Source organism: Hordeum vulgare, chromosome 7H (genome assembly GCF_904849725.1).
Source record: "Hordeum vulgare subsp. vulgare chromosome 7H, MorexV3_pseudomolecules_assembly, whole genome shotgun sequence".
In the NCBI taxonomy this organism is placed as follows: Eukaryota; Viridiplantae; Streptophyta; class Magnoliopsida; order Poales; family Poaceae; genus Hordeum; species Hordeum vulgare.
In genome coordinates this window covers 51,567,752-51,593,006 of record NC_058524.1, presented here as the reverse complement: position 1 = coordinate 51,593,006, position 25,255 = coordinate 51,567,752, and the positions used below count along the sequence as shown (strand labels likewise).

At 45.5% G+C, this 25,255-nt stretch overlaps 2 protein-coding genes and 1 long non-coding RNA gene across 3 annotated transcripts; 1 reads left to right on the top strand and 2 right to left on the bottom strand.

The window, feature by feature from the left end:
• Positions 1–5,642: 5,642 nt before the first annotated feature.
• On the bottom strand, positions 5,643–6,040 carry LOC123412643. Its single transcript, XR_006613558.1, has 2 exons — positions 5,890–6,040; positions 5,643–5,859 (listed from the first exon to the last, which is right to left on the bottom strand). It is a non-coding gene; the product is annotated as an uncharacterized LOC123412643 (long non-coding RNA).
• Positions 6,041–6,620: 580 nt separating this feature from the next.
• On the bottom strand, positions 6,621–13,414 carry LOC123412642. Its single transcript, XM_045105591.1, has 4 exons — positions 13,190–13,414; positions 11,728–12,019; positions 11,343–11,462; positions 6,621–11,269 (listed from the first exon to the last, which is right to left on the bottom strand). The coding sequence occupies exons 2-4, from the start codon at positions 12,010–12,012 to the stop codon at positions 6,743–6,745; spliced, it is 4,932 nt and encodes a 1,643-aa protein (XP_044961526.1). The 5' UTR covers positions 12,013–12,019; positions 13,190–13,414; the 3' UTR covers positions 6,621–6,742.
• Positions 13,415–22,709: 9,295 nt separating this feature from the next.
• On the top strand, positions 22,710–23,610 carry LOC123413032 (glycine-rich cell wall structural protein 2-like). The gene has a single exon (XM_045105980.1). It carries the CDS (start codon positions 22,728–22,730, stop codon positions 23,328–23,330), a length of 603 nt encoding a protein of 200 aa, XP_044961915.1. The 5' UTR covers positions 22,710–22,727; the 3' UTR covers positions 23,331–23,610.
• The last annotated feature ends 1,645 nt before the right edge of the window (positions 23,611–25,255 follow it).

The window sequence follows — 25,255 nt, the reverse complement described above, 5'->3', positions numbered from 1 at the left end:
CTGTCATACAGCATAAGGCTTTTGCCAAAATTTCTCCCGCATACACGGATTGTTGACATAATACAATGTCAACTTTACCCGGTTACGCAGGCATTCTTCCCAGACTTTTCCCGCCATGCGGGTAATTCCCTTTAAGGGACATCATAAATGCCATAATTGGCTCTTTTGACTGCATCAAATTCAGAAATAAATCTGAATTATCTTTGACACACATGTTTGATCCGACGTTGGTCAAATTAAGCATGCATGTTGCTTGTTTCATTTCAATCATGTTGACTGAAAAAAGGAGACTCCATCATAGAGAGTACATGAAAGACATTCGTCAACCAAGACTCTCAATGATCTATCTCTTTTCTTTTCTTGAATTAATATCCAAGAGTTCTTTTCTTTTGAAGCCATTCTTTAGAGAGAATTTATTCCCTCAAGGTATGACCTTTCTTTTCCATCTTTCGGGTCACTAGTACCCAAACATTCGCTTTCATGAGTGAAAGCTTGAATAACATTTAGTCTAAGAAAACTTAGCCAATAAACAACGGTAATGAGCATAAAAATAACCCTACGTTGGTCTGATTAAAACCATGCACATTAAACCTTTTAAAACTTTCTGAAATATTCTAAAACACCGTTGTGACAGAATTAGAATAAAACATCATTCTTCTGCATTAATTCCATATCACCGTTGGGCAGAAATGGGAATAATGCATATAACTCATGAACAATGTGATGATAGTATTTCTATTGAACAACTTTGCTAAGAAATAATCATCATCATCATTAACCATATGCATTTCTTTATCTATGCTCCGAAAATTGATCACTTTGATACAAAATTTATCAGAGATTTAAGCTTTAAACATAAGATGACTCATACAATTATAGTATTGTTATCATCAACGTTGGTCAGAAAATAAAAATACCATATTTAACTTTAAAACAAACATCATTCTATTGTCATAGCGGAATCTGTTTGAATCTTATTTCACCCACGGGAAAAATCATTGCTAAGAACAATTCTTCCAATTAAATTTTCCCGTTGGTTCCAATTTAATTGGAGGATAAAATATTTTTACTTTGCAGCGGAAAAGCGTGAATATAAAATTCATGCACCTTTATAGAAAAATATTCTGTTAAAAATAAAAATTCATGAACTTTATTTTCCTTTTATAAAATCCATGAACTTTTCTCTTTCTAAAAATATTTCTTTTATTTTCAAAACCTTTTATTTTTCTTTGCAGAAAAAACATGTTACTATTACAGAAAAATATTCTGTCATAATTAAAAATTCATGAACTTTATAATCCTTTTTATAAAATTCATGAACTTTTCTTTTTCTGAAAATCTTTCTTTTATTTTCAGAATCTTTTATTTTTCTTTTCAAAAAAATCATGTTTGCTTTTACAGAAACTTTGAACATTTTTCTTTGCTATTTTCTAAACATATTTTCGTAGGAAAAAACGCCTAGAAAAAACTTTTAAACCTGCCTAAATAGGCAGAAACTTAGAAAACCCTTTAATAGAAAAAATGGCCAGCATGGGCCGGCCTATGGCCTTTTTCCTCTGGGCGTGGGAGCCTTTGGCGCCCCCAGTCTTTCTGGTAGCCAGCGCTGACGCCCCTTTTTTTTGCCTAACTGGGCCGAGCTGCCTCCCGCTGGCCTGGGGCGGCTGGCGGCCAGGCTCTTGCGGCCCGAAGGCCCGCCCGAGCCTAGGGTTAGCAGCGGAACGAGGGGGGCCGTCGGATTGAATCCGACGGCTGCCTGTGCGCCTCGGAGCATCAAAAAGGGTCCGAGCCGGCTGTGAGGGGGAAACCCTAGCCATTTGCCCCCTCAGTCCGCCGCTCTCTCGCGCCCGAGCGGCTCCTCCTATCGCCTCTGCTCCCTTTTCCTCGCTCGCCCGCGGCGGCTGGGACTCCTTGCTCGCGTGGCGGCTCTTCTGTCCCGCCGAGCAGGTTTCCTGGAGCCCCGCGGCGGTGGTGCGTCTTGGCAGCGACCGGCCACCGCGCCATGCGCCGCCTTCGGCCCTTCCTTGCATCGGGGTTGGCCGACAGGAGCCCGTGTCCTTCCCTCGCGCGGAGGCTCTCAAGTCCCGCCAAGGTAGCCTCTTGTGCCCGTCGCACCTCTCGCGAGCCGGCCACTTCTCGCGCGGCGGCCACCATGCCCCGCCGAGATGTGTGCCTCTCTGACAGCGGCAGCGGCGGCCGCCGCGGGCTTTGCCCGCCTTGTATGCCCCGCGCTCCGTTGGTCTGCCTCGTGTGCAGCGAGCCGTCACCCTGCCTCTCGCGCGCGGTGGCCCCCTTCACTCCCCTTGTTGGTGCGCGCTCTCTCCCGAGGGAGAGTGCGCCGCCGTCAAGAGGTGTGTTGGGAAGCCTTCTCGGCCGAGAGGGAGCTTTCTTGGTCGTGCGGCCTTGGGAGGTAGGTTCTTCTTCCCCACACCTCGGCTTGCCGATGCGTGTGGGGATCGAGAGGAACAGGCGCGGCCGAGGCGGCGCTTCTTTGCCGGAGAGAACTCCGGTGAAGCTTTCTTTTTGCTTTGAACTTTGCCCTTCTAGGGTTCATATCGGAGAGGGGGAACTTTTTTCGCTTTCGTTATCTTGTTGCAACCGTAACAACATCTAAAGCCTCATGGCTCTGATACCATTGATAGATCCCATGGATCGACAAGGCTAGATGTGTTCAGTGAGAGTAGAGGTATGTTACCTTATGGAGTACTCGATGAGTTCCCTCCGGCAACCGTCGTGAGATGGGGACGACGGTGGGGAGGGAGAGAGAGATCCGGTAGTGGCGGCGGTGGACTTCCTGTCGCTTCAGTGCATCCCTCTAGATCGGATTAGGGTTGAAGAGTGGGAAACCAGTGGCGGCGGGAACCTCGTAACTTGTGCCATGGTCCCCACCTCCTCTTTATAGCACTGCGCGACAGGGGCCCACCAGCCTTACTTGAGCTGGACGCCCCCGATCAGTGCGTGAGTCAAGGTCCAATGGGTCGTTGGGCCCATTGGGGAAAGAGATCAACCTAACAGCCACCTCCTCCTCTTCCCTTGAACGTGGTGCGGCCTCTGCCGACACTCTCATCCCCTAGCATGGCATGGGCTATGCAGCCTCTTTTTCCAGGACTATTGATGTTAGGATCAAAGTCTTAAGGCCTGTGTCAATGCATCGTCTCTTATTACGTTATCATAGAAATCTTAATAATTTAAGATACAACCATGTCAATGAGTTGTATCTATATTTAATAATTTAGGATAAACATGCATATGATTGGGTTAGAATCATTATTTGCCTATGACCATGTGAAAGGGTTGTATGTTGGACTCAACTACCCAGCGGCGCCGCATCCTGGTGTTGCGGTGCGGCGGCTGGTGTTCAAATGCTATAGAGCTAGCGAAAAGCCATGCATCTAATCCCTAGCTATAGTATAAAGTATATCATACTTTTCTCTCTCTTCATCATGCATGCATGTTGTGACATTGTTAAAATTCTCTTTAATGTTTGAAATTTAAAATATTTTATCTTTAAAACCGTTAATTCAATCGATGATCTGTTTTCACCGTTGACTTTATGCGACAAGATCTTCGAAACTAGATCCAATGTCGACATGTTCCGACAACTTTTTCTTTCCATCCGTAATTGCCACATTTTTTCACCCACTTACCATATTATTAAGCACTTACCTGCCGGATAAAATAAACTTAATTGCCATATTTTTTATGTCATTTCATACAAAGATTCGGTGTTTATAAAATGCAATTCCCAGAATGTTTTGATGTTCTTGTCATGCTAATCCTACCTAGTTGTCATATTGTCTCATAAAGATTGTCGGTGCTTATGAAATCCTATTTGTCACAGTTTTTTTGGTGTTCTTGTCACTTCCTTTCTACCTAGTTGTCATACAGTCTCATGCAATTTATCAGCTATTGTGGAAAATAGTTTTCACAGTGTTTTTCTATACTTATTAGTTTAATTCTACCTGATTGTTGTGTTGTGTCATAAAATGTCATTCGATTGTTCTAAGACAAGTTGTCATGGTGTTTGTTTTTCTTATCAAATTAATTCAACTCAAATTGTCTATATAAGCTTGTCAGTCATCAGTCATAAGAAATACTAATTGTCGCATTATTTTACAGCGCTTGCCATTTAAATAATACCTAGTGGCCAGTTATTTTATATGTACTAGTACATTATATATAGATAAAACTATACTCAGTTGTCTTATGTAAGCTTGTCAATTATTATAAATACAGTTGTCTCGTTATTTTGCCTTGTTTGTCATTTAATTATATCTAAGGGTCAGTTATTTCATATGTATTAGTACACAATCTACGAATAAAAAAAGCTTATGTGAGAGGTTAACAGATAATGGTTGCCCAACGTCCTGCACCCCTACTACCTGATTACGTGGAGTAGTAAAAACGCAAATCAAGCATGCATGCATGCTAGCATCCTGCAACGTCCTACATCCCTACTATTTAATTACTAGAAGTACTAGTAGTAAAAATGTAGATCATATATGCATGAAACAGGTTGTGTCAGTTAGAACTTAGAAAAGATAGACAATGCATGCATGCATGCGACTAGTATGCTTGTGTAGGATCGACTAAGACATGAAAAAAAAAATCCCTACTACTATGTTCACTTGCCTCATTTCTTCCTAATAATAAAGCGTCCACCGATTCTGTGTTCGCCGTGGTCGTTTTACAGAAAAGCCCCTGGCGTTTCATGAAATCAACCCACAGTCCAGATTTAAGTCAGAAAATGAATCTTTTTTGCATTTTTCAGAAAACCCCCTGATGTTTCAGGTAATCAACCCGCAGTTCGGATTTAAGTCAGAAAATGAATCTTTTTTTGTATTTTTTAAAAAAAAACCTGATGTTTCAGGTAATCAACCCGCAGTCCGGATTTAAGTCAGCCGGAACTTTTTTTCGTTTTAACAAAAAAAACCTAACTTTTCAGTTAATCAATCCACATTTTATCTAAAACAAAATTATCCATATCTTTTAAACCATAACTTCGATTTTAACATGTTATATATGAAATTTGATTAAAAAAATGTGTAGAATCTAAATAGGATGTTATTTTTAGTTGTTGAATACTTCTTAAATATTATTTTTGGAGCAAACTTAATCCGTAGTGCACGATCCTTTTTTCTCTATTTCCGACGACGATACGAATTGCAATAAACATTCATTAAATTAAAACCAAATTGAGAGAAAAGAAAACATCGTTAACCACACATGCACATCTTTGGAAAACCTCGTGGGGAGAAACAACATATTTCTCATCTTATTCCGAGTGACCGTACATTCAAACACATTTTCATTGTGTGAGCACTAAGGCCATCGTCGGCAACACAAATGTGATGCCATGTGAAAATATATTGCGTTCAGAGGGTGTGTTATTTTCTCTTCCGTTGCAACGCACGGACTCTTTTGCTAGTCGGTTACCTACGAGAAGACGTATGCTATGCCGCCGCACCGGACGACCTTCGTACGCACGCTGCCTGATATATTTTCCCTTGTATGTTAGCTAACATACAACCACATTCTCTTTCTTCATTAATTAGTATGTCACGTCAGTAAAATACCTATGAAACCGCGCTAAGGCTTCCCCCAATGCAAAGATGCTAAGTGAGGTGCTAAGAGCATTAAATATGTTAAGCAACCATAATCTTCAATGTAAAATGTAGATAACCTTTTTTGACAAAAGGCTCGATCCCTGCTTTAACAAAAGCGATAGCTCTTACAAGAACATCAAACTAGCTACGTACTCCTACTTGGGAAGAGCGTGACAAAGGGAACCATAAGTGGAAGCTAATTGGAATTTTGGAATGGAAATCACTGGAACTGGGGTTGCTCACCCTCACCTGTCACCTCTGCTCCTCCCGTCCACTCGCACTCAACCAAACTCCAATCCGAACAGCAGCAACTCCGTCACGTAGCAGCCCATGCACCGCTGCAGCGCCGCCGCCGCGATCACCGGCTACAGCTCCGTGCACAGCGCCGCCCCAATCGCCCAGCGACCACCCCACCGTCTGAGGCCACGCCGCCTCGCCGGCCAACGACTTCACTCCGATCCAGATAGCCGACCACAACGCCGCCGTTCGCCGTCGTCCTCGCGGCTCTTGCTCTTGACGGCGGCTCTCTTCCGGCTGTTGGAGCCCTCGGACGGCTCCGCGGGGGCTTCTGCGCACCTGACGAAACTGACGAAGCCCGAAGAAATCGACGCCGAGCGGGAGACGGGCGGCTACGATGCGCCCCCATGGGCGAAGATAGACGGACCAGATGGGCCGATGCCTCCCCTGTTCACCGTCATTTGCCGCGACGGCAGACGTAACCGAAACGCTCGATCCCCGTGAATTTTCCATCGGATCTTCAAGTTTGGTACTATCTGAATTCGTCCTCGTTTCGGTGCCAACCTGTATCCTTGTTTCACGTCAAACAAGAAAAAACTTGTATCTTGTTCATCGATGTGTTCTCGCCTTCTCGGCAATGGCAGCGCAGCCATATCCCCATAACCAGCGCAGATCACAGGCCATATCCTCACAAGTCATAACCCCAGCCAGCGCAAGTAAACACGAGGAGGCAACCACGGTGAATTCTCTGTCACAGCAATTCTAGGTTTCGTTAGTTCAGATAAATCTTGTTACTTTGCAGGAATCAATAAAGATGAAGACGGTTCGTTGTTGGCGTTGCACCGGTGATCTCCAGCCGGGTAAATCTCCTCCTCCCAGGTCGCGCCGCCGCAGCAGCAAGGTCACTGCGGTTCCACCTCCACGCCGGGGTCATGCGAGAGTATGATCATCCCGGCAAGCTTGCTGCTTGAGGAACCGTCGAAGAAGCTCGCCCTGGACTCCGAGTTTGTGCCAAGGAGATCGTTCGCGACAAGATGAACAGAGGTGCTGTCAGTTGATGCCCCAGTCTTGCTTCCGTTGTCGCCTTCGGCGCAGACCGCAAATGAGTCCGTGGAGTCCGACATTTCATGAGCAGCTACTACATGTTTGGTTTGGTAGCTTTGGCGTCGCGTCTCCTCTGCTTTGCTCAACTCAAGATCATGGGGAGGCGAGCTGCTTCGACGTCTGCTCGGCGACATGGTGTTGCTGGTAGTACCTTCATCGTCTTCAGAGCCTGTTGGTGGGTTTGCAGCTTCACCATCTTTGCCCTGAGGGATTCCAAGGATCATGAAGGGACTCGTGTCCTGATGATCAGCTGCCACCACTTCCAAAGTTCCATCCTCATCATGGTTGGAGGAGGATTCCATGGTTTCAGGATTTTCGACGATCAACATTTTATCTGCATTAACCCCTCCAGAGCAGCTCCTGACACTTTGGTTTTGCTTCTCTTGGAGGGAAGTTTCAGTGTCCACATGGCCGAAACCCACCTCACTGACAGTTTCAACAATGGTCTGCATGTCACCAAAACCAAACCTGCGAAACAGGCGTGCATTTCCAGAATCTCCGAGAATCGATGATTTCTCACCTGTAACATCTTCACAGCTGCCTTGGATCCTTTGCTGTTCATTTAGCCGTTTTTCAAGATAAGCTCCAGCCATCTGAGCACAAGTGTCATTGGATGACAAACTGATGCTCTTGAGCTTACAGTTCTCATCTGATACTGTCAACATGTTCTCAGTATCACCTGTAACATATTCACAGCAGCCCTGGATCCTTTGCTGTTCATCTTGCAGCTGCACTTCGGTTTCGAGATAACCTCCAGCCATCTCATTACAGGTGTCATTGGATGACAAACTGATGCTATTGAATTTACAGTTATCATCACATACTGGCAGCATGTCCATAGATACTGTGTCTTTTGGAACCAATGCCGTTTCACTTTCATACTCCTCTCCATGGTAAGATGCACGTGCTAACCGCGTCTTCTTCCTTGCTGCTTCCTGAACATCGGCAGTATAATCTGGATCTCCTCCTTCAACATTTGGATTCTTAGCATGCCGCTTAAAGTCCAAGAGAGGGATCATGATTTCTTCTTCAACAGTGACTTTGCGGCTCTCATGTACTTCAGCAAACAGCAGGGGTTTGTTTGATTCTCTGCCACAGGAGCCATCTAAGAAACCTGTCCTGGACTCCGAGTTTGTTCCAAGTTCGTTGATGACCAGATGACCAGAGGTGCTGTCAGTTGACATCCCAATCTTGCTTCTGTAACCCTCAGCACAGACCGCAAATGAGTCCGTGGAGTCTGAGATTTCATGGGTTGCTACATGTTTGGTTCGGTAACTTCGGTACCACATCTCATCTGCTTTGCTCAACTCAAGATCACGAGCAGGTGAACTGCCTTGACGTCTGTTCAGCGACAGGGTGTTGGTACTATCTTCAGAGCCTGTCGGTGGGTTTGTAGCTTGACCATCTTTGCCCTGAGGGAGGGTACTGGTGTCCTGATGATCAGTAGCCACCATTTCCAAAGTTCCATCCTCATCATGGTTGGGAGATAATTCTATGGTCTCAGGGTTTCCCATGATCAACGTTTTATCTGTATCAACCAGAACATAGCAGCTCCTAGCACTTTGGTTTTGTTTCTCTTGGAGGGATGTTTCAGTTTCCATGTGGCCGAAACCCAACTCACCCCCAGTTTCAACAATTGTCTGCATGTTACCGAAAGAGAGGTTGGGCAACAATTCCGCGTTTCCACAATCTTCACAGCAGCCTTGGATCCTTTGATGTTCATCTTGCAGTTGCACTTCTGTTTCGAGATGAGCTCCAGCCATCTGAGTACATGTGTCATTAGATGACAAACTGATGCTCTTGAGTTTACAGTTCTCATCAGATACTGTGAGCATCTCCATAGGTTTGGCGTCTTTTGGAACCAAGGCAGTTTCACCTCCATATTCCTCTCCATGGTAAGATGCACTTGCTAACCGCATCTTCTTCCTTGCTGCTTCCTCAACATCAGCAGCATAAACCGTATATCCTCCTTCAACATTTGGATCCTTAGCACGCTGCTTAAAGTCTAAGAAAGGGGTCCTGATTTCTTCTTCAACAGTGACTTTACAGTTCTCATGTTCTTCAGCAAACAATGGGGGTTTATTTGATTCTCTGTCACAGGGGCCGTCGAAGAAACTTGTCCTGGACTCCGAGTTTGTTCCAAGTGCATTGATGACCAGATGAATAGAGGTGCTGTCAGTTGACATCCCAATCTTGCTTCCATAACCCTCGGCGCAGATCGCAAATGAGTCCGTTGAGTCTGAGATTTCATGGGCTGCTACATGTTTGGTTTCGTAACTTTGCTGCGTCTCCTCTGCTTTGGTCAACTCAAGGTCATGAGGAGGTGAACTGCTTCGGCATCTGTTCGGAGACAGGGTGTTGGTACTATCTTCATCATCTTCAGAGCCTGTCGGTGGGTTTGTAGCTTCACCATCTTTGCCCTTAGGGAGGGTACTGGTGTCCTGGTGATTAGTAGCCACCATTTCCAAAGTTCCATCCTCATCATGGTTGGAGGAGGATTCCATGGTTTCAGGATTTTCGAGGATCGGTGTTTTATCTGTATCAACCACTCCATGGCAGCTCCCGGCAGTGGCACTTTGGTTTTGTTTCTGTTGAAGGGAAGTTTCAGTTTCCACATGGTCAAAACCCACCTCACTGCCAGTTTCAATAATGGTCTGAATGTCACCAAAACTGAGCTTGCGAAACAGGTGTGCATTTCCAGAATTTCCAAGAACCGATGATTTATCACCTGTTACATCTTCAGAGCAGCCTTGGATTCTTTGCTGTGCATCTTGTGGTTGCACTTCAGTTTCGAGATAAGCTCCATCCATCTTAGTACAGGCGCCATTGGATAACAAACTGATGCTATTGAGTTTACAGTTCTCATCTGATACTGTCAGCGTGTTTTCAGTATCACCAGTAACATTTTCACAGCAGCCTTGGATCCTTTGATGTTCACCTTGCAGTTGCACTTCGGTTTCAAGATAAGCTCCAGCCATCTGACTACTGGTGTCATCAGATGATAAACTGAGGACATTGAGTTTGCAATTCTCATCTGATACTGTCAGCATGTCCACAGGTCTGGTGTCTCTTGGAACCAATGCAGCTTCGTTTTCATGCTTCACACCAAGGTAACATGCACTTGCTAACCGTGTCTTCTTCGTTGCTGCTTCCTCAACATCGGCCGTATAATCCGGATCTTCTCCTTCAACATTTAGATCCTTAGCACGCCGCTTAAAATCCAAGAAAGGGGCCCTGTTTTTCTCTTCAACATTGGCGTGGCGGCTCTCCTGTACTTCAGAAAATATTGGAGGTTTATTTGACACTCTGCCACAGGACTCGATCAAATTTTTGCTACCTTCAGGAACAAACAGCCTTTTGCATGCACCATATCGATCAGGTTCTTTAGTAGATATATCCCATTGTTTCACGCCTTCATGATGATATGGATGTAGGACTCTCTGAATGTTGCTTGGTTTTCCACCAGAGAACTTGTTGGATCTTCTGTCATCATCCCAGACAAATGAATAGTCCAATGCTGGACCTTTTATCATCTTATCAGCTGAAGGCATACCCAACGTTGCACGATTATCACAAGGAAAGGACTTGTTCTGCTGTGCCCTCCGCTTTTTTCTCCTCTGAGTAGGGGAAGTGAAAGACATAGCTTTCTTTGATGGGAATGGTTTGGTCTTGAACTTCTGCCTTTGAACAAAAGATTCAGGTCTTCCCATTAGCCGAGCAAACACGCTTCTCCGCTCTTCAATGTCAGCACGGAGCTTTGAATCTGCTATGGGCTGATGGCAATCATCTTTCTTCCTGACAAATGGTTGGTGTAAAGCAGTGTTCTCTTCAGAGTCACTACTGCCTTTAGATTCTGAAGAGTGGCTCTCACCTCCAAGCAAATCGAATAGAGTATCAACACCGTCTGAAGTATCATCCTCCAGCTGTAGTGGTATATAATCATCAGTAAACTTGTCATCCACGGCTTCTTGGGTGCCAGGTTCAGTGACAACGTCTGTATTTGCTGCAGTGTGCAAGGAAGATCTTGAGCTGTTGGACTTGGCCATATCAGAGATGTCTAGTTGTAACTCTCTGTGCTTTAATGACATAGGCTCAGATAACTTGTGAGTCGGCGATGCTGCATGTTCCCGAACACTGGAGGAGGTACATGTTTGACAGGGGCTTTTCAATGAACCATGTGAAGTGCTATTTGAACCAGACTGGTTATCAGTTTGGTTAACCACAGAAGAAATGCCAGACTCCCTTGGAGGTTCATCCTGTAACCTTAGATTCTGACGAGGTTGTAATCTGTTCCTTGAAGAAAACAAGTGAAGAAGCTTTACAACCTGTATCAAAGAAACACCCTGGGATCAGTAGCTAACGTAGATTAACATAACACCAGAAGACTGTAAAACAGACCTGTTGATGTGTCAAACTGTAACTAAACTTGTTTCTTGCGAAGTAATAATTATCCTGTACTGCATCTTCAAATTCACCTTCCATCAAAGGCTTGCAAAACCAAATCCTCTTAAAGCGTATCTGTATTTAGTGAACACAGCAGGAAAAGTATGAGAGCCTGTCTCCCATAATATGCCAGAAAGGGGAAATTTCAAAGCATTACAGAATATTGCTGACAGTTTCCTTTTACCATCTGAAAGATACAAATTAGTGTCAAATATGGAATAAGTGGAGGACAGATGCTCCAAGTGGGTTATCAAAGACATGCCACTGAGGAATTTGATAGAAACCCTGGAATAAATGGAATAGATGGCTATGCTTTGGTGCGTCTAAAACATATTCATACCTGACAAGGATACTGAAACCCTGATGAGGCATATGCATCAGGAATGATATTCATGGCTCCATCTGAAGTTGCTTCAAACACCCCATGAAGCTTACGCTGCTCAACGTCATACAGGAATAGTGTCGTGCCAGATTTAACTTTATGTATAAAATCAATACACTTAGACGAAAGGCCAAAAAGCTTTCTGTGGAAGCACTCCTTCCTGGTCAGGTGGTTGCACAGAAAAATTGCTCCATCATAGGCTGGAACATTCTTACTCTGTACCTTCCCCATCCAAAAATTCATTGGTTTTCTTCGATACCATGAAACAATCAGAAGGAAAAAGGGTCAGGGGATTCAAAATTAACTCAAATTCAAAGGGAAGAATCTAGAACATGCTTTGTAAGAACATGCCTTCAGGCAGGTGCAGTTATATATTGTACAAAACTGTAAGATAAGACAAGAATGCGATGGTATGAAGCCAATCATCAACCATGATGCGAAATCAGCAGGGGAGTCCCTAATCTCATCGATGAAATGAGAATACAGCTCAACATATTGGTTCCCAGTTCCTACCTGTAGAAGTTCATATGTATGTACAAAGTAACACGCTGAAGTAATAAAGACAATAACCAACTGCCAAAAGAGGAACAAACAGGGACATCTAATGACAGCACAAATATGACTTAGCACTTTTTCACTTTCACTAACCAGCAATGTGGCCCCATATGCTATCCATTTCCATTTCCCAGCTTGTGGGTCTACACTGCCTGATTTTGCAATGAAACACGGCTCTCGACCGAACCATCTACATGTACTTTTTGCAACTGGAACATGAGATTCAGAGGTTCTCCCACGACATAATGTTATACTGAGCATTGGAAACTTGCAGATTGGTTAACAATCAATCACGCCTGCCTGAAAACCCCTGAAGATCCCCCATCCTTTTCCCAGTTTCTTACTCCAATCCAACAAGTGTAATGCCAGCAAAGAGCATCTCCAATTAGACGATTTGGACACAGGGGTTTTCGCTACGAAGTACACATCCGACGAGCAGAGCCACATCCATGGCGGCGCCGCTAGAGAAGGCACCCCACGGATGTTGGCCTGGCCACCGTTGTGAAACCCTTGGCAAGAACGAGAACCCCACCCATGGCTACGCTGCGGAGGCAAGATCGTTAGCACCGAAACGCCGTGTTGTTGGACGTACGGGCGGGCGGGCGGTTCGGATCCCCTGCTCATCGGTTCTTGGGAGGGTTTTAGCGCTGAAAAACAAACAGCAGAAACCCCAATTTTTCTACCTTGCCTGCCAGGAACGGCTCGAGACCCTACAGGAACGACGCCGGCACGCCGCGACAAACGCGGGGCGAGGCCACGGGGGGCGGAGCGTGGGAACCGTGGACCTGCCTAAGCATGGATTGGACTGCGGGGTAAAGCAAGAAACGGGAAAAGAAGAGGAGGGACGGAGCGGGAAGCAAGGTACCGGAGGCCAATGCAGGAGGAGTGCGGTGGCGGCTCGGCGAGGCGGACTGGGCCGGGTGGCGGGGTTTCTCTCCCTCCCTCGCTCGCGGACGGGACTGGGGGAGGAGCAGGAGGAGGAGGGGTGAATGCTTCCGGGGTTCCTACCGGTGGGGGTTTCTCTCCCTCCCTCGCTCGCTTTTACTTTTTGGCTCTCTGGACGGGTTGGTGAGACGATCAGAGGATGGATGGATGGCAGGATCGTCTCTTCTCTTCATTGCAGGCTCTGCTTTTTGCCTCTGTTTCGGGGGGTTTCTTTTCTGTTGCGGGCTGAGGCCTGATGGCGTGCTCCGGCGCGAAGCTTCCACGAAGCTGCCGCGGGCGGTCCTGTTTGCCCGTGTGCCGTGCGTGGTGCTGTCCGGGACGGATGATCGTCGGTTAATCACGTATGCAGTATATATACTGCCGTGCCGTGCCGTGCTCCCCTAACTTGTTGCTAGTCTTGGACGAGACAACGGGCACACGGACATTTTGCGCCTCTGATTTGGTAACGGGAATGTGATGGATCGTCACATTTGGTTGAAGTTGCTGCATCGGCGGGACTCAACAAGATTTTACTCCACAGCTTCGGGATGTCTGGATTCCTAGAGTCGCGTCACCTTGCTATTGCTACTCCAGTACAGTATGTAATAGCATCTCCAACACACGCACTAAATAAACGTCCTATTGAAAAAAACGATCATACGACACACGTTGCTAAAAGTAGCGCTCATGCGTAATAAACAGACCCCAACGTGCTAAGAAAAACTACATCGTGCGCGGCTTATTTGATGCGTCCGCTCGAGCACGAATCATCAACCCCTGGATCCGAAACCTCCTACCGCGAGCGCCCGCTCCTGTCGTCGGCACTTTTCCCGCCTCTCCTAGCACGCGGCCGCTCCCCTGTTGCTCCCGGTGGCCGTCAGTGCTTCCTCTACTTGCTCTCCCCGTTGTCGTCCCTCGAGCGCTCCGTTCCTCCGACGAACAGAGTCCGACGGCCGTTTGCAGCTCAGCGCCCACAACGTGTCTGATAAAATACTTGCAAGCTATATATTGCTTAATTTTATATTTGTAGATGAATTTGATGCATGTTGTTTATAATATTAAATTAGTTTTAATTCAAGTTTGTAGATAGGTTCGTCTGATGAAGAATTTGATTTTCAAGATGAGGAGGAAATCGTAATGATCCTGGCTATCCATGTCAATAAAAAGCCGAAGCATGATGGTTCGATTTTCGGTCGTCAGAAATTATAGAGGAAGAGAATTGATGCCCACAACAGATAAATGAGGAGCTACTTTGTGGAGAATCCCATATACCTCACATCCTACTTTCGACGCCATTTTAGAATGAGCATCGAGTTGTTCAAACACACCGTGGAGAAACTAGCGAGGCATGATCGGTTTTTCAGCAAATGAGGAATGTCGCGGGAGAACTCGGGCATAACACCTTTCAAAAGGTGACCGTCATTTTGTGTATAGTGGCATACGGTATTCCGGTGGACCTAGTTGATGACCACTTGGCCATGGGTGAGAATCAAGTCATCATGTGTGTCAAGCGCTTTGCAGTTCGAATTATGCAAGTGTTTGGTCTGGAATATCTGAGAGCTCGCAATGCTAAAGACAATGCATGGCTTCTGGAGCTCAACAAACCTCGCGGATTCCCAAGTATGCTTGGCTCAGTAGATTGCATGTATTGAAGTTGGAAGAACTGTCTTGCTGCATGGCATGAACAATTCCACTTCCAAAAAAGGGTTCCACTATAATTTTGAAACGGTGGCCAATCACGAGACTTGGATTTGGCTTGCTTTTTTCGGAATACCCGGATCTTGCATTGACATCAAGAAGACTATGAGAAAAGAGTATGCCAATCCAGATGGAGTGAGAGCTCCTAAGACATCTAGAGGAGCTAAAACTCTAGTGGCTGCTACTACCTCCAAGCTAGCCAAGAAGCCAGGACAGAAGAGAGCCAGGAAGAGGATTGTGCATGTTGTTGGAAGGCCAACTTCCATCTAACTGCAGAGGAACCTCCCAATCCACCTCCTTCCAAGAAGAAGAAGAAGTTATTGGGAGATGTTATGCCCAGCAAGCCTGCAACTAAGGCCAAGACATCTGCTCCCAAAGCTAAGAAGCATGTAGCTCCTGAACCTAAGAGGACTACGAGAGACATACCTGCAGCTGAAAAGAACAATTGTTCTGCATCAAGGGATGCTGCTGCAAAGGAGGAAGAACTTTTCGTTTCGAGGATGCTGAGACCTCACCTGCCTGAACACAATGATGAACACCCCGTTACAGAGAACATGAAGGAAAGGAAGGATCAAGGGCTCAAAAAGTGGAGAACAGCTGATCCGTATGCTATCAGGAGAAGGACTCTCGTCGATGCTCGCTTCCATACAAAGGAGCAAGAAGATTTCTATGAGTTTGTGCCTTTAGACAAGAGTCTAGCTGTCAGCGATATGAGGTATGTAGATTGGGACTACATCAAGCAGAACAAAGACTACTTTTCTCATGTGCAAGAAAACTTCAGAGCCATCGACATTGAAGATTTTGTTGGCAGAAAGATGACAACATGGAATGACGAAATGATCATGCAATTATAGTCCACAGCTCACTTTTATCCTGATGGTAGAATTATATGGATGGCAGAAGGCAACAGGTACCAATCCACAATGGAAAAGTGGGTTACCATCTTAGGAGCCCGAGAGGTACAAGAGAGAGACATGTATGTTTATACTAAGGCTAAGATGAACCACAACTCTTTGGCCAACATGTATAACCCAATGCCTAACCAATAACTGAAGACCCACAAGCTTGGCTCTGTCTACTTCCTCCAAGCAGGACTACCCACCACCAACACCATAATGAGGTACACCTTGGTGCCTAAACCAGGTGATGATAAGATGATTACTCCATAAACATGCTGCACCATGTAGACACGCGCATCACGATTAGAGTGATAGACCTGATTATAGAGACAATCATAAGGATTGCTGCTGACCAGAAGAGGTCTTGCGGATACACACCATACATTGAAATGTTGATCAACTCCAAGATATGGAAGAATGTGTATCTCCTTGATCGTCAACACCTGCCACTCAAGCCAGATTTTGAAGATAATGAAGTGGTGATGGATCCCAGTCATCCTACTCCAGCTACAACACATGCAGAGATACATGCTGAGGCACATGCAGAGGCAGCCAGATAAGCTAGTGCTCCACAAATGAGATCCATAGAGGATCAAATGGCATTTCTTAAGAGCACCATCCAAGGGATGGAGAAGAACATCACATATATCTTGTTGAATCAGAAGAGTCTCGAGTGGATTGTGGAAACCAAATTCCATGACCTAGATATCAAGGTGACTGAGTTGTAACCACTGTCAATCAATTAAAGCATGAAGTGGATGCAGTGCACAATCCCATCTCCAGCAGTGGTGATCATGATGATACGTCTCTTCCAACTACCACTCAGTTCAAGACCCATGCCAGATCTGGAGCTGTGACAGTTCTGGAGTCCAAACCATCTTCATCATCCCAACGATTAGCTCCATAAGCTCCACCAGCTCCTGCACCTCCAGTTTCTACACCACCACCTCATAGGACATCTATTGAAGCCTTCGAGATGCTCTCCTGTCGACTCCATCAACTGCCACTGGAGGAGATCGAGCCCAGAGCGATGCATAGTTCTAGAACTTTGAACTTTTTGGTAACTTATTGACAAAGGGGGGAAGTGTATAGACCAATAGGGCTTCGAGAGAGTGTGTTGTTTTTGTTGCTCTCTTTGGTTTTCTAAAACATTCGGTTCTTTTGGATGTCTAAAACTTTATTGTGTTTGATCATACGCTTTGATTGTTGATGCTACGATTTCATACCCTTGAGGTATCCATATGATGATCATTCACTCATTTGTTTGGTGTTATGTGCATTACTATTCATTCATATCATTTATTTGCACCACCAAGATGTATCTGAGATGGAAGATTGACCCATGCTCCTAATAGATTGTGCATTCGCATTCAAACATAAATTTAAAATAATGCAGAAATTTAGGGGGAGCTCTTGCTTATCACATACTTCTCAAAGCAACGATGCTATTCATTGATTATATGTTATGTTGAAGCTTTGATCTATATGTTGTCATCAATTACCAAAAAGGGGGAGATTGAAATCACAACTTCTCCCTAAGGCGGTTTTGGTAGTTAATAACAACATATGTGTCATTGATCTAATGATTACATCTAGTATATTTCAGGAAAAGTTCAATGATTCATTGGATAAGGATTGTGGGGAGAACCCCTAGATGCAAGGAACATCTATTGGCAACAAGCTTGAAGACTCTACACTTTATATTTTGTGAGAAATCACATTTGTCTTCATAGGAAAGCCAATACTATTAAAAGGGGATGAGGTGACTATGTTGATCTAGTTGCTCAAGTGCTTAGAGTTAGCCACCAAAAATACTCATGAAATTATCCAACAAATATTCTATCCAATTCCTAAATATCCAAAATTCGGTGCCACCAACTCTATCCATTCGGCCCTACCGAGTTTTACATCACACACATTCTATGCCAAACCCTAGAGTCTCGGTACCACCAAGTTCCATTTCGGTGCCACCGAAATCAGTGCGCCCGACTCTGCTAACCAACTTCTTAAAATCAAAACTCCCGAATTTTGAGAATCGGTCTCACCGAGTTGTGGAAACTGACTAGGCCAGACAAAACTGGTACCACAGAGATTCATATATCCGTCTCACCGAAAAGAAAAAAGTTGCCACATTTTGCACTAGTCGATGCCACCGAGTTTCACTTCGGTATCTCCGAGTTGGGCAATAATGTTGTAACAGTTGGGTTTTTGGAGATGCCTATATATACCCCTCCACCACCTCTCATTCGCAAAGGAAGCACTCAGAACGACCCAACACTTGTCATATTCATTTTTCTAAGAGAGAGACACCATTCATGTGTTGAGATCAAGATATTCCATTCCTACCATATGAATCTTGATTTCTAGCCTCCCAAGTTGCTTTCCACCCAATCAATCTCTTCTACCCAAGCCAAATCTGTGAGAGAGTGATTGAGTGTTTATGAGACTATATTTTGAAGCACAAGAGCAAGGAGTTCATCATACTACCGCATCTATTACTTTTTGGAGAGTGGTGTCTCCTAGATTGGTTAGGTGTCGTTTGGGAGCCTCTTACTTCGTGTTATGGAGTTGAACAAAGAAGTTTGTAAGGGCAAGGAGATCGCCTACTTCGTCAAGATCTACCCCGAGTGAGGCTAGTCCTTCGTGGACGTAAGCCGTGATGGAATAGACAAGGTTGCTTCTCCGTGGACCCTTCATGGGTTCCCTCCGTGGATTGAAGTCTCTATCAACGTGGACGTACGATAGCACCACCTATTTGAACCACGTCAAAAATCGTCGTGTCAATCTTTGCGTTTGATATTCCTATCCCTACCCTCTATTTACATGTGCATGTCTTTACTTTCCGCTGCTATACTCTTAGACTTGCATGTGTAGGGTGTGCTTGACTTGCTATAATTGCTAAAACTTGCCCACAACTAAATTTCGGAAAAGACTAAGTTTTTACTTGGTCAAGTAGTCTAATCACCCCCCTTCTAGACATATTTAGGATCCTACACCCGCGTATGATACCATGACGTCGTCGCCACTCAACAAAGTTAAGGTTTTCACCCGGAAGGCAAAGGGACAGGGGATGCAGGAAAAAGCCTGGCAGGCGCCTCTAGGAAGGTGAGCGACCCCATGTGCATCGCCGTCGTCAAACCCAACATGGCTCGCTTGGGATTCCTCGTGGTCTAGAATTTCCTGAAACTTGTTTTTTCAAAACTGTGATTTTTTTGAATAGGTTAACATATTTTGAACATGTGAACATTTATTCCAAGATCACGATCATTTTTTGAATTCATGAATATTTTATGATTTCTTAGACATTTTCAAAATCATGACATTTTTCAAATGCATGAACATTTTATGATTGTCTTGAACTTTTTTATGCCAAATAATTTTGAACAAGGAAAAAGAACAGAATAAAATTTTAAGAGAAAAAACAAATGAAAAAAGGGGGGCTTCCTACCCTGCACTTGGACTGGCCCAAAAAGGTGCGCGGGGGAGCGGCGGGTGCACCTTGGCTTGTGTCCCAGCCCATACCTCGTCAAATAGGAAATATATAAGTTTGCGTGTCATGAAGCCCGAGAGCACAGTAGCACACACAGTTGACACGATTGAATGGATTCGTGAGTGAGATCGTCAAGAGAAAGATTGATCCCAAAACGAAATGTAGAGCTAGCGTTCCTACCTACCTCTTGTATTCACAAGGACCTCTAGCAGTCTGCTCCTTCGTCAGGAAAGGGTCTTACAATAAACAAATACATTCCGAGTATTATCCCAAAAGGTCTTTCGCCCGTTTTACATATAAAGAAAGCCACCACAAACCAATAAAATGTAAATAGTCCAACACAACACATTTCCAGTATTTTAAGTATAATTTCATTGTGAGCATAAGTCATAGCTATATTTCTTCTTATCAAATAAATAAACTTAGATTTAATCCGTGCTTGAGAGAGTTGTGTTATTTTTTGTGAAAGATGAAAACATTGTTTTCACTCATTAAGACGGGTAAAAGAACACAAAGTTGATGCGCCATCGAGGCTGAAACCGAAAACACGCCGCAACCCCCACATTGATCTCCCTTCCTAGCCGTCGTCACGTCCTACCTTTCCGTCCTCTCTCCCCTCGCCAATGTTAGAGACTAGTGGCTGGGCTAAGCTCTCATAGTGGTCTATGAAGGTGGCGGCGGGGAGGTCTTCGCTCCTGTAACCTTCAACTATGAGATGTAAATCTATGAAAGGTAGCTTCAAGAAGATGTGCAGGGTTGTGCAACGGCGGCGGTGACATTTCAAACCGATTCGGCAATCACTAATGGTGAGACAGTGGTTCTTTGCTTGGACGCACGGTGGTGCCATGGTCCCACACTACGCATCGATTATTGCGACTGGACAGAGGGTCTTGGATCTTCGAATCTGGCGGCAACAATGAGTACATTTTGTGGACTAGTTTTTGCGCCACATGCAAGGATGACAAAGCATGCAGACTATGTGGGATTGCCGAAACGTCCTAATTGAGATTCTGGCGATGCCAGTGAGCTTCTTCCCTCATCAATCTCCATCATCTGTGTGACTACCTATTGTCGCGGCTCGACTGCCTACTTGTACGTGCATGGTCTTCACTTGTGTGGAATCTCATGTCAAGACCGTGATACACATATAGCTGTTGGGATTGCAAAAAGTGATGTCGACCACACATGATGACTTTAATTTGGTGGTGCTTCTCGAGTAGCCGGTCTCAAACTCGTGGTTTTTTTTAAGAAAAGGAGGATGATCCCCGGTTTCTGCACCTGGAAGATGCATGCGACTATTTTATTGATTATTCTCGAAGACCTTACAAAGTAGCACAACAATATGCCTAAATCCACCATCTTGACAACATTTGCCACTACTCCTATCCATATGATGAAGGGGTGCAAGCTTAGCCAAATACCCAGACCTCTCACCTAAGCCTAACAACTAAAGCCGGAGGCCCCGACCGAGCCACATACCGGGTCAGGGGCACAAACTGGTCTGACACACTCACATGTGTCGCCGCCATCATCTTCCACTGGTTCATCTTCAGAGCAGATTGCGGTGCCAGTCTTGGCAGGTGCCTCCGCCATCGACGCCACCATGACGCCAAACGACGACCTCCACCTAAGCGAGTCCATCTCCAAGCAGCGGACGTAGATCCATGCTAGGATAGGGCCGCAGCACCGCCGTCGCCCACCACCCACAAGCGCCACCCAGCCCCAAGGTTCCCAAAGCGGCGCCTTCAAGAAGGGAACGACGCCGTGAGCGCCGCCGCCGCCCAACAAAGTTAGGGCTTTTGCCCGGGAGACCTAGGGGAAGGGGAAGTGAGGGGATCAGTCCATACCGACGCTTCCAAGGAGGGGAACGATGCCCTCAGGCGTCACCGTCGACACGCCGGCCATGGTCTGCCAGGGATTTCGCCTGAACTAGATCCCCGTCACAAGCAGCGCCTCCTATACAGAACCGACAACCCAAGGAAGCGCGGCCCGACCAGGCTAGCCCGCACGTTGAACATGGGAGGAGGGGATGCGCCAGATCGCGCGCACCGACCACCGCAGAAGACGCCGCCGGCCGCCAACGACCACTGGATCCCGCCGCCCGCGCGGCCCGGACGCCAGATCCATCGCCCACACGGCTGCTAGCTTGTCGTGCCTCGTCCATGAAGCCGCCGCTCCAGATCCGGAGTTCCCCACGCAGAGGCAGGGCAACCAAGGCCCTGCCGCCACGATCCTTGGCGCCTCGGGTTTGCCCGGCGGCTGCCTCACGCGGCGGCGAGGAAGGGAGGGGGAGGGAGTGGGGCGGCTAGGGTTAGGAGGGGGAGGGAGGGGAGGGAGTGGGGAGGAGTTGGAGGCTGCTGGTGTCAAACTCCTGGATGAAACCCGTAAGTCTGACCCTAGTTAGTTATACCCGGCTATACCAATGTTTTTGTGTCATACCTTGTTGACGCCATTGTTCTGAGTTGATCTTGAGGGTGAAAACCTAGGACCCGACCTTCGGTGGCTGGATCCAGCAACGACGACGCTTGAGCATCATTCCCTTCCTCAAGCCGTTGCTATTGGTGAATGTTGTTCGTTGTTCTTATGATGTCAACAGATTGTTGGTGTCGATATGTTCGTTGCTATAGTTTGTCAATCCCTATTTTGATCTCTTCTAATTTGTTTTTTCTCCCTCCACATAGGCATAGTTTTAGTCTTGTATGACTTTGCTTTTTCTCGATGTGTTTCCTTGTGTGTGGTATTGATGTTGACTGCGTGTATCCTAGTTATGTAGAAGCCGGATATGAGCACATTGTGTTTGTCCCTTTGCTGCTTTATTTTGATTAAATAATTTATCGGGAAAAAAATGAATACAAAGTTAAGGTGACTACAACCGACCTTGTACTTAAAATAAACAAGAAATGGTGGCAGCTACCGAAGGGGTAGACTAAAAGAGTACAAGGAAAAGGAATAATACTCCTTATCTGAGCTGGACGCCTCAACTAAAACACAGGCCTTCAACTCCAATTTTCATCTAATCAAGAAAATGTACCGAGGTTGGACAGGCCTTCAACTAATATGCATGACGACCAATGGAAATACTTCTAGCTCCACTTGAGTCAAACCGTTGAGTGCTGAGCACAACACGCAGTAGATTTCAGGTATCCATGTACTACTTGGCACATATCGTACGCATGCGCAGCTCTATCGCAAGCTCCGAGGTCGTCGCTGCATTGTCAACTCAAGCTAGTTCATCGTTCAGCGCATGGGATCTTATGGAAGTTGCGGTCAACTTGATCAACTAAAACTATAGCGCCCCTTGCTTGGGCTCGCGGCATTATAAGTACCCATGCAAAACTTCCACGTACCATATTCATCTCAGGGTCCACTTTACAAGTTTACACACACCAACAATGGCTGGTATCAAACTTGTAGCTCTTGGTTTCGTTGCCCTGCTAGTAGTTGGACTATCCAATGCTGCACGGGTAGCTAGATTGTCTAGTGCAGAGGGGCAAGGTGAGGGAGGGGGAGCAGGCGGTGGAACCGGAACCGGTGCCGGGGCCGGGTCTGGGGGTGGCGATGGGTCAGCTGGCAGTAGCGTTAGTACGTCTGGGTTACCGGATCATACCCGGGCTAGATCCGGTGGTGGCGGTGGCGGCGGCGGTGGCGGCGGTAGTGGTGGCAGTGGGTATGGCTTTGGGTCAGGGTCAGGATCTAGCTCAAGTACTAGCCGTGGTGCCGGAAGAGCATGGATTGGCGGTGGGCATACTGACGCTGGAGGTGCCGGCGGTGGTGGGGGTGCCGGAAGAGGAGACGGTGACCAAGGATCTAGTGGCCATGGCGATGGGTCTGGCTTTGGGAGCGGCTCCAGTAAGGTGGACAGTGAAGGCTATTATGGGGCATCTGGCTATTCTAAGGGTGTCGGCAATGGTGATGGTGGAGGTCATGGCGAAGGTGGTGGATATGGTAATGGTGGAGGGAATGGGTCAGGTTTTGGCAACGGTGAATTCCCTTAAATTTCTTCATAGATTAGCGAACTAAATATGGAGCCCGTAGTCTGGTGATTTGTCTTTTTTTTTAGTTGTTGAGTGACTGTCTTAATTAGTTTGGGACGTAATGTGCGTCTCATTTTCCCTAAATCAGAATAATGCTCCATCTATCCTTGCTGAGTGTGGTTACATATATACAATTAATGCGACTAGAATGTACGCATGCCACTTATGTGAAGGTAGAACTATGTATTGTACTTTCTTCATCCAAAAAATACACACCTATTAAGACCAGACTAATACATATTTTATGGGATATATACCGCAAGAATGCCATTAGGTTCGTATTAAAAGAAGTTGTTTTTTGAATATGGATGGAGAGAGTATCTGAGAAGACAAGAACTCATTTTTCAGTCTCGCAGCATGCACTGTTTTTACACAGTACTATCCAAGTTGTTTACAAACACGAGCATACACTCACCCATGAACGCATACTCGTACATCCCGCGACGACCGAGGGGCCTGCGCTGTGTAATAGGCCTGGCCCAAAGTGACAGTTGACTTCACGATCTGTATTGAGGCGTAGCACACGATTTCCTCCTATGACTGCGAGGTTGATTTCATTATCTCCTGTGTGTGGTGTCGCCTCCCAGATTCTCCGTCGGTTGTTGCTGCACAGATCAAATATCACCCCGGCGTGATCGAAATATGTGGGTACATGCGTACGCCAACTCCAAAGCACCCTCGGGCGAGCCGGAACAGGACTGGATGAAATCGTTGCCTTCAATCCTCGGAGCTGGGTATGAGAACGCATACTACATAAATCTGCCGCATACATGTATACAGATACAATTGTAAAATTCTAGATACAAGCAAAGTTCCATAGGATTTTAGTTTTTCCTCTTTGCCGAACAAATTGTTTGATGAGTTCTAGAAATGTGGAATTACTTTCAATGTTTTGGGGACATCATTAACACAATAACAAAACATAGTCAAATACGCCATATAATTAAGTCTTAGGCAAGAATTGATTTGTTCATTTTGATAGATTAACTAGGACTGTGGTAAAGTTAGAAAAGAAAAGAGGCCAATGCTAATGTCGCAAACGAATGGAGCGATGGATCAAATGGACTAGTACCAAACGATATATATATAGAAAAATGACTGTGATTCCTACTATATATGTTGTCTGTAGTTGTACAAGCAAAATTCTTCAAACTTGCACAAATTTTATGTTAAAAAAAGCTTTACAAAGTTAGAAATGTATCATTTTTCTTATATTTAGAGGCACCGGGTTTCAACTTTGCCCAGGACCCTCGAGATCTCAGGACCGGCCCTGTTGATTGTACTCAAATGGTATGATGTTTACCTTCACGGATATTGTTACTTGTTGCCCATGTCCACGGCGGCATTCCGCACAACATCGTCAGGTTTGCATGGACTGTTGTTTAATTTTTTTTTTGAGCAACATGCGGAAGCTTTGCCTTTTCGTTAAGAAGAACAAATTGATTGGTGGATAAGAAAAATCAATCGAGACCTGATACATTTATGACACACGCACACGCCGGCCTAGAGACTGCGCACCAACCGAGCCAACGACACTGCCATCCAAGGTGCCACATGGTACACCCTACAACACAACAGTGGATCCGCAAATCTGGTTGGAAGGAGGCACACAAGATTATACTCAAGCTACTCATAATGGAGAGTAACATAGAGCAGTAGCATGCATATATTACTAGTCTATGTTACCACCTTTATAGTGGATAGTAACATAGAGGTGGTAACATTGAGCCTTGCATTTATTACCTTATAGACTCATCCTGTCTTGGTATGCATTATGTTACTACTAGTATGAGTAACTATCTAAGTTACTCAATTTCTCTCTCTTCTCATTAATTAGGTGCCACATCATATTTCTTGCTTAGGTGGCATATATGTTACTCCCACTG